Genomic DNA, 10,418 nt, shown 5'->3' on the forward strand with positions numbered 1-10,418 from the left:
TCATGGAAGTTGTGTAGGGTATCGTATGGTCGGCCCCGTCCTACTATACTGCTCCGCTCACTGGTTTTTTAACTTGGTTTTTGGTCAAAAATCGGTGATTTTCCAAAAATATTTTTTCAAAGGTCCACTATTTTGTTAATTTTAGAGCGAAGTCAATGATCCTAGTTCATACGAGAGCCAGGCATGTACTTTTTCTAACACCCTTGGAATTTTCGGATTCCGATCTTCCAGTGAGGAGTTATCATGCCCGCCATCAAAAGGACTTTTCTTTAATTACAAAAAACAACAACAAAACAATTACATAATTTTTTTTGTAAATTATTTTTCTTCTCTTTTAAATTTGCAAATATATATATGTGCAAAGTTACAAACCTTAACAAGCATTGGTATTGATTTACCAGCCCATTCAAAATCTTGAAAAATTAAAATCGAGAATGGTTCCCTTAACAAATATTATGAAGAGCCACAAGAGAGAGAGACCAAGTATCAGTTTACCAAACATTCATAGTAGGACGCTGAAAAATACTAAAGGCTTACAGATGCATTATCAAATCCTTTGTCTAATTATAAATGTAGTTTGTATGCTTGACCATCCTCAACAAACCAGTTCAGAACACCTTTTCAGTTTTGTTGTTTTGTGTGTTTTCTGGATGGAGAATAAATTAACATTCTGAACATACAAACCTGTCTATAGAGCATTCACATTCAGTTACAATTCGGCGTTCGGGCCAAACATAAGACCGGCTTCATTGAGCCGGTGTAATATTTTTTAAATAAAATGCAGCAAATATTCGCCTTACTTGTGTTGGTGTTAGGCTTCTTCATGCAGGTTGAGGGTGCAAATGAAAGGTAAGTTAGCCACCATGAAAAGGATTATTTGCTTATTTTATTGATCACATCATTTATTATGCAGCTACTATTCGATTATTGCCCCCGGCGTTATTAAGCCCTTTCGCAATTACACGGTGGTGGTAACGCTTCATGAGGCTCTGGAGCAGGCAAAATTTAATATTCGCATCAATGGTCCCTATTATCAAATGAACAACGTTGTTTATTTGCAACCCAATGAAACGAAATCTGCTATTTTTCGACCAGAGAAATTGGTTGAAGGTCCTCATAAACTAGTCGTTGAGGGTGCTAGTAGTGGTCAAGTGTTTCGCAATGAAAGTCCTTTAATTGCCCATCATAATGTTGGACCCAAAGTATGCATACAAACTGACAAGGCCGTATATAGACCGGGCGAACAAGTACAATATCGTGTTTTAATATTGGATGAACACACAAGACCCTTGCAGATTGATGATCCTGTGCGAATTGAAATTATGGTAAGTGAGAATAAGATCTTTTAGTAAAAATGTACATATCAATTACCTCAAGACATTACCTACATTGCGGGAAGCACCGCAGTAATAGGTTTTTTTTCTAAATAAATTTCCTCCACCTACAAAACCTGTTTAGTAGGCCAATAATATAATTTTTAGATTTCACTATTCAGTACATACACATAAATAACCAGTGAGCGGAGCAGCATAGTCGGACGGGGCCGACCATACGATATCCTACGCCACTACCACGAACCCTAACTTTATTCCGAGCCTGGACAATATTTCGTGACTTTTGCCCCGCCTTGACCGATTATAGGTCAACAGCACATCTTCTTTACATTTTCCGAATAATACAAATATTCAGTACAGCCCTTCTAATTACTTGTCCAGATTCTCTTCACGGTGGGTTGTGTTTGATGTTCGGCTTTTATTCGACTAGAAAACTCAAAAAAAAAAAAACATAATTTTTGGGTCCACTTCATCCCAAAATTTTAATCTGATCATCACCGAAAAATTATATGCGTTGTCCTTGACCATAATTGGAACTTCATAGAAATTGAGTAGATACATCACAATATTTGGTATCAATTTAAAGGCCAACCATTCCTCTTGGATATACTATCAACTCCTCGGAGTAAATATATACGCCCCAGAATAAAAATTTTGTAATTTTTCACACAAAAGTCAGGGTCTATTTGACCCGCTAAATATAGACCGATCTTTATGAAAACAGCTATGCTTATTCTTTGGCCCAACCCCCTTCTCCATTTAAAATGTTGCTATGTTCGGGCCATAATTGCGGCCTCTGGAGCGACCAGAAAACCCGACAAAAATTAAATATTTGGTCCATTTCACCCCCTAAATATTAAGCGAACTTTACCAAGAACAATAGGGTTCTTCATTGGCCAGAACCCATCCTACCTGCAAAATTTCGTGAAGATTGGTCCATAGCTGTGGCCTGTATCGTGTTTACAAATTGTAATGGACAGACGGACGGATGGACACATATGTCTAGATGGACTCAGCTAGTCGAGATATGACGATCGGTATACTTAAGGGTAGGTCTAGGACCAATATTTCGCGGCGTTACAAACTCTTGAGATTGCACAAAGCTATAATACCCTGACAACATAGTTGAGTAAGGTATAAAAATCGATCGAGTAGTTCGTGGACAATTTCGTTCTGAATCGGTTCGCTTACTTAGACGAACGCACTCCTTGCCCGATAATAATATAAAAGCAAAATTTGGCTAGAGGAATGTATGTCAAATGATTGGAACTCAGCATCTCCTCTGTTCCGTGCACAAAAAGGAGACAAGACGATATGCATTAGCTATAGAGGAATAAGTCTTCTTAACATCGTATATAAAGTGCTATCCAGCGTGCTGTGTGAACGACTAATGCAATAGTCAAAGAAATTATTGGACCATACTAACGCGGCTTCAAACCTGGCAAATCCACCATTGACCAGATTTTCAGTCTGCGCCAAATTCTGGAAAAGACCCACGAAAAACACATCGACATATTCCAACTATTCGTCGACTATAAAGCCGTATTCGACAGCCATATCCGTTCAGAGGTGTATAAAGCCATGTCTGCTTTTATATATATCGGTACCTCCATAAACAAAACTAATAACAACAGCTTTGAAATCCGGAGGAGAATATTATTGGCCAACATATGCTACTATGGTCTGAATAACCAACTCAAAAACAAGGCTACCTCTCGCCAGACCAAACTCACACACTACATGACGCGTGCTGTTATATAGATCTGAAGCATGGGTACTTGCACAAGCATATGAGGCAGCTTTTAGCTTTTTTGAGAGAAAATTTATCCGAAAGATCTATGGTCCGATCTGCGTCGATGCTGAATATCGCCGTCGAATGAACCATGAGTTGTACCATCTATTCTCGAGCATCATCATAGTCTTGCGTATCGAGCTGCAGCGACTACGATGGCAAGGTCATGTTGTGAGAATAGATGAGAATGCCCCAACACAATAGGCCTATAAAAGCGAACCAACTGATGGTTCACGCAGAAGGGAAAATCCATGAATCCGATGGAAAGATCAAGTGGAAGACAACATATCGGAACATGGTCTTTCAAATTGTAAGAGCTTCAGGTTATGTGCTGAATCGTGCAAAGTTTTAACGAGGCACAGAAACGAGGTGTGACAAAAAAGTCTGAAAGAGCCAGAGTGATTCTAGTGCTTCGACAAAATCTTACAAATTAATGCAGAAAATTAGAGGAAACAGGCATATAGAGCTACATGCGAAGGAAAATTACCTAGAAGGTACCCTGTAAACAGATGCAGAAGCCGAAAGGTTGCCTTGAACAAGGATTGTAGTCAATGGAGTTTAGACAAACCCAACAATGGGTTGAGAAGCAACGGCGAAAGACATTAAAGTGCTAGCCGATCTGAAGAGTCATAATGAACATTTGTACGTAAGATGTATATATTCAGGTTATGCGCTGATTTGTGAATGTATGATGGTTCAAGATTTGAAGAAGAAAGTAAGGAAATTAAACGGGGAGTAGGAGCAAGGAGACTGATTGTAGCGCTTCGATAATATCTTACAGATGAATACATATAATTAGAGGAAAATGTTATGGTATGGCGAAGATACGTGCAGAAAATGTGGACCTAGAAGTTGCCCTGAACCCAATGAAGACGCCAAAGATTGCCTTTTAAGGAAGGTTGTAGTCAGTGAGGTTTAGACAAATCCAACAGCAGGTTGAAAAACCATGGAAAACGATGTTTCTAAATTGCAGATCCCATATCGCTTCCTAGGATTTGTATACCCTACACAACTATGTTGTCAGGGTATTATAGCTTTGTGCAGCCCCAAGAGTTTGTAACGCCGCGAAATATTGGTCCTAGTCATATCTCGACTAGCTGAGTCGATCTAGACATGTGATACCAATTATATGGTCGTATTTACTCAGATGTGGGAGTTACACTTAAATATTTACGGGTGCTTACGTACTGAGATATTATTAGTAACCCATTACCACAGTAGATACCGGGGAATAGCGCTAATCGCTTTGAAATTTTCTATGAAGTTCCAGGTATGGTCAAGGACAACGCTTATAACTTTCGGTGATGATCAGATAATAATTTTGGGATGAAGTGTTATTTGGGATGAAAAGTTATTTTTTGGTGTTTTTTTTTCGAGCCGATCTATAGGCCACAATTGAAAACCCAACATCACAACATAACTCACGGTAAGGAGAATCTGGACAAGTACAGCCCTCGTCTACAAAATATTAGAAATATTTGTTGACATCTAGTCGGTCAAGAGGGTGCAAATATCGCGAAATATTGCCCAAACTCAGAATATAGAACCACAGAAAGTTAGATTATCGTGGAAGTTGTGTAGGGTATCATATGGTCGGCCACGTCCGACTATACTGCTCCGCTCACTGGTTTTATATAGTTTTTATTTGAGCTCCATGTGGTTTCCTATTGTAGGTCCTTGTCGCTATTACTCTATATGTCTGTTGTGTGTCGTAACGTAAAGCGACGAGAACAAAATTAATTCCTGTTTTGCTTTCTTTCTTCCTCTCCTTTTTCAGGATGGTCAAATAAATCGTGTTCGCCTTTACAACGATGTTGACATCTCGTCGAGCGTTTACACCGGGGAATTTCAACTTTCCCACTATCCGCTTACGGCAGATTGGAAAATACGTGTCACTATAGGCGGTAAATATGATTACCGAGAAGAGAAAGTGATACATGTTCGGAAATATAGGCTGCACAGGGCTGCGGTTTTGGATAGATCAAATTCGGTCATTATGCAACATGGCGATAAGAAATACAGTGCAAATTTGAATTCAAGTGGAGAGGGCATGTTTGAATTTGATCATAATCCAAATGCTCAACATTTATTCCGCTCTGGAAATTCTACCTTTAACTTAGCGAACCAAATTGGCGATAACTCGTTGGCCGACAAATCGGATTCATATTTGAACCTGAAAATAAAAAAGAATGCGTAAGTAGAACATATTTTATTTTATAGCCTCTTCAAGAAGGACCTAGAGGGTGCACTGAAAATAGTGTACAGCGCTTAACAATATTTAATATTGTTAGCTCTATCGGGATATTAACAGACGGATATAGACATTTATTATATTATTCTGATCAACCTTGTGATGAAGGATTGAAAAATCAGCGCCTCATGTCGATACCTTTCCTGTATTAATTTTCTATCACATTTTCAGCCTTCCGTGGTTGCATGAACCGCTGGAGATTGTGGTGAACTCCTCGGTGGAAATACCCTATTTGGTTTACACAATTATGGGTCATTCGAATATCATCCATGCCGAACGTATCTATGTTCCTGCTGGCCATAAGACCTATACCATAAAACTAATACCATCCCTAGAAATGATAAATCATGGCTTTGTTTATGTCCACTTTATTCAGGATGGAATTCTGCGTTATGCTGAACTGGATCTGGAATTACCGTTGGAATTTGAAAATAAGGTAACTTAAGTAAAACGGTGAAACCTTATTGATTTCGACTTCATCGTCCTTAGGTTGATGTAACTGCACCCACTGAAACAAAACCAGGTCAGGAGGTCACTTTCGAAGTGAAAGCTCAAGCTGGAAGTCTGATCGGATTATTGGCCGTCGATATTGGTGTTTATTTCTTTGATCCATCATATGATCTAAATCGTGATACAATTCTGGCCTCAATGAAAGCTGATGTTTCCACTCTACCATTTCCAGCTTCCGTTTATCCGGGTCTGCTATCCGGTGTTATTACCCTTACAAATGCCCATTATGAATTTAAGCCAGCTAGTGGTATGTTTCTTTCGAAATTGTTTTATTATACCAATATATTTTTAATATTTAGCTCAAAAAGCTGAGAGTCCTGCTACAGCTAGCCGTGCTGCATTGATTTCATCTAGAGCAAAACCTCTCAGATATCGTGAACGATTTCCAGAAACATGGATTTTTCAAAATTATGAAATGTAAGTTTTGAACCGTATACCTTTATAAGGCTTTACATATTCTAGAAGACCAGGTCTTTCAGGGAAGTCCAGTCTGCTTCTCCTTCTATAGAATAGAAGTAGATTAGGTATATAAAATAAAAGTAGGTCGAGTCTACTTCTTCCTATATAGAATAGAAGCAGGTCGGGTATACTTTTTTTCTGTAGAATAAATGTAGGTCCGGTCAGCTTCTTCTTCTATTGAATAGAAGTTGGTGGGACCTACTTCTTCTTTTATAGAATAAAAGTAGGTCCAGTCTGTTTTTTCTCATTCTATGGAAGAGAAGTACGTCGGGTCTACTTCTTCTACAGATTAGAAATAGGTCAGGAATGCTTCATCTACTTCAGTCTAGAATATCAGGTCCCCAAGGGAATATTCTTCTCTATTAGGACCTTCTATTTCATATTCGACCCTAGTGAATTCCCCTTGAAAATATAATTCCTTCTTTTCAGCCGCAACAATATCACCCACCTGAAATTTAAAATGCCCGATACCATTACCTCCTGGTCTATAACAGCATTTTCGTTAAACGAAAAAACTGGCCTGGGCATAATAAATCGGCCCACCTATATATCCAACAATCTTGACTTCTACATACGCCTCCATTTACCCTATTCGGTGAAACGTGGTGATATGGCAACCATACCTCTCATGGCTTATAATTATCGCAAAGAAGATTTAGATTTGGAAATTACCCTCTAAAATGATGATGGAGATTTCGATTTGTTGGTTCCGGGTCAGGGCGAAGCCAAAATCAGCTGTGATGATAATAAATGTGTTCAAAGCCTAAAATTGTTATCATTTACGACAGCGCCTTTGTCGTTTCTGATACAGCCCAAAATACTAGGTGAGATAAGTCTGCGGGTATCCACCACCAGCTCGCAAATCGAAGACGGTGTAATACGTAAACTTCGTGTAGAACCGGAAGGCGTAATGAGGCGGCGCCATACCCCATTGTATATAAATGGCTGGTCTGGGAAAACGATACGAACTCTATTCCACATAGATCTGCCCCATGATGTTGTGCCACAATCAGAGGTCATAACACTCTCGATAAGTGGCGATCCCTTGGCTCCAACTCTCAAGAACCTCAATGATTTGGTAGTAATACCCTTGGGTTCGGCAGAAGAGGATATTGTGAATTTTGCTGCAAATGTTTTAGTTCTGCAATATCTACAAGCCACTGGAAGAGATTTCACCGAAAAGAAGCTGATGGCCAAGTTAAAGAATTTCCTTGAAATTCGTTATCAGCAACAGCTGTCATATCGCCATTCGAACGGTGGCTATAGCGTATTTGGCCAGGCGAATGATGCAGAGCCAAGCACATGGCTCACTGCTTATGTGGTGAGATTTTTCATCAAAGCTACGAAATATTTACCAGTGATGGAGGCTCATATTGTCGATTCGGGATTGTCATACTTGGCTAGTACACAGCGTCGGGATGGTAGTTTCCCCTGCACGGGTTATCTTTTAAATCCGAATAAACAAAATCTTTATGGTAGTTTATTTTGATGGCATTCTTGGAGGATAAGGTGAGCAATTCAGGTGATGTATAAAAGGCCAGATTTTTGTTCAGTATAATAGAAGTAAGTCAGAAGGAAGCCTGCTGTTTCCTACTTCTATAGAATAGAAATAGGTCAGGAGAAGGCCTGCTGCTTCCTACTTCTGTAGAATAGAAGTAGGTCAGGAGGAGGCCTGCTGCTCCCTACTTCTATAGAAGTATTACACCGTCTTCGATTTGCGAGCTGGTGGCGGATACCCGCAGACTTATCTCACCTAGTATTTTGGGCTGTATCAGAAAAGACAAAGGCGAATAGAAGTAGGCCAGGAGGAGGCCTGCTGCTTCCTACTTTTATAGAATATAAGTAGGTCAGGAGAAGGCCTGCTGCTTCCTACTTCTATAGAATAGAAGTAGGTCAGGAGGAGGCCTGCTACTTCCTACTTCTATAGAATAGAAGTAGGTCAGGAGGGGCCCTGTTGCTTCCTACTTCTATAGAATAGAAGTAGGTCAGGAGGAGGCCTGCTACTTCCTACTTCTATAGAACAGAAGTAGGTCAGGAGAAGGCCTGCTGCTTCCTACTTCTATAGAATAGAAGTAGGTCAGGAGAAGGCCTGCTACTTCCTACTTCTATAGAATAGAAGTAGGTCAGGAGGTCAGGTCCAGACCTACTTCTATAGAATAGAAGTAGGTCAGGAGGAGGCCTGCTGCTTCCTACTTCTATAGAATAGAAGTAGGTCAGGAGGAGGCCTGCTACTTCCTACTTCTATAGAATAGAAGTAGGTCAGGAGGAGGCCTGCTGCTTCCTACTTCTATAGAATAGAAGTAGGTCAGGAGAAGGCCTGCTACTTCCTACTTCTATAGAATAGAAGTAGGTCAGGAGGAGGACTGCTGCTTCCTACTTCTATAGAATAGAAGTAGGTCAGGAGGAGGACTGCTGCTTCCTACTTCTATAGAATAGAAGTAGGTCAGGAGGAGGCCTGCTGCTTCCTACTTCTATAGAATAGAAGTAGGTCAGGAGGAGGCCTGCTGCTTCCTACTTCTATAGAATAGAAGTAGGTCAGGAGGAGGCCTGCTGCTTCCTACTTCTATAGAATAGAAGTAGGCCAGGAGGAGGCCTGCTGCTTCCTACTTCTATAGAATAGAAGTAGGTCAGGAGGAGGCCTGCTGCTGACCTACTTCTATAGAATAGAAGTAGGTCAGGAGGAGGCCTGCTGTTTCCTACTTCTATAGAATAGAAGTAGGCCAAGAGGAGGCCTGCTGCTTCCTATTCTATATAATCGTTTGTTTTTTCTTCCTATTTTCAGAATTTGGCCGAAAAATATAAGGGCACCATTGACAATGGCCTGAAGTTCCTGAACGATAATTTGGAGAGTAATACAGATATTTATGCCCTTTCCATAATCGCCATGGCCATGCAAATGGCTCAACATGCCAATGCCTCAAAAGTCCTCGATAAACTGGAAGAACAAAAGCAAAGATCCGATGCTCGCATATGGTGGTCACAAAATCATTGTGATCATGCCAATGATGTTGAAATCACTGCATATGTCCTATTGGCGCTGTTGCTGGAAACCCCGACTCGAAATGCTCGAGAAGAGCATGAGATTTTCACATGGCTGACGGAACAACGCAATGAACGTGGTGGCTTTAAGTCGACACATGATACCATTGTGGGTCTGCAGGCATTGGTGGCCTATTCGGAGAAATATAATACTTTGGACACGAAAAATTTGCGTGTAAAATATTCCGCGAAAGATTTCCGCACACAAAATGTAAAATCCGGAGAACTGCAGGTGGATGAAAATAATTTATTAATTTTACAAATTGAAGAGGTAAGGAATGAGTTCTTGATATATTTCCTTCAAAAACTTATCCCATCTGTTTTTCAGTTCCCCAAATCAACTCGTGGCATAGACATTGAAGTCATCGGTTCGGGCAATGCTTTCGTCCAGTTGTACTATCACTATAACACCATTTTGGAGGATAAATTCGTACATTTTCGTATAAATCCCAAGGCGAAGTTGGTGAATCCGGAATTGTTGAGATTGGAAATATGTTTTAGTTATCGTGAAGATGATAATTCGACTGCAACACAGCTAATACTTATGGAGGTCAATCTACCGTCCGGTTTCGCAACCAATGAAGACTACGCCAACGAATTGCTGAAAAAGGAACTGGTCAATCGATTTGAATTGAAAAATTCAGACACCACTTTGATTGTGTATTCTGAAAAGCTATCAGCAAATATTGATAATTGTTTCACGGTCATGGCTGATAAGCTCGACGATGTCGTAAAGCGTAAACCAGCCTCGGTGGAGGTGTATGATTATTATAATATAAGTCGTCATGATACCGCATACTATAATATTTGAAATAATTAAAATCGAAATAAAAAAATCGAGTGTAACGAAAAAAATATAGGATTTTAAGACTTTTTTAAAGAATTTTTTTCAGGGAACTACAAAAGGCGTGCTTTTTTTAAAGAATATTTTTTCAGGGACCATCCAACCAGGCGTGGATTTTTTAAAGAATATCTTTTCAGAGACCTGCACAAGGCGTGGATTTTTTAAAGAATATTTTTTTCAGAGACCTAC

The 10,418-nt window shown here is 39.8% G+C and overlaps 1 protein-coding gene across 1 annotated transcript; it reads left to right on the top strand.

Annotated features, from left to right (window-relative positions):
- The first annotated feature begins 778 nt into the window (after positions 1-778).
- On the top strand, positions 779-10,196 carry LOC133338356 (thioester-containing protein 1 allele S3-like). The gene is made up of 10 exons (XM_061546532.1): positions 779-849; positions 914-1,325; positions 4,904-5,319; positions 5,549-5,813; positions 5,867-6,134; positions 6,187-6,304; positions 6,776-6,948; positions 7,135-7,745; positions 9,129-9,656; positions 9,714-10,196. The coding sequence occupies exons 1-10, from the start codon at positions 779-781 to the stop codon at positions 10,194-10,196; spliced, it is 3,345 nt and encodes a 1,114-aa protein (XP_061402516.1).
- Positions 10,197-10,418: the final 222 nt, after the last annotated feature.

Source organism: Musca vetustissima, unplaced genomic scaffold, assembly GCF_032173495.1.
Source record: "Musca vetustissima isolate MV318-11 ecotype Yass unplaced genomic scaffold, APGP_CSIRO_Mvet_v1 utg14244, whole genome shotgun sequence".
Taxonomy (NCBI): Eukaryota; Metazoa; Arthropoda; class Insecta; order Diptera; family Muscidae; genus Musca; species Musca vetustissima.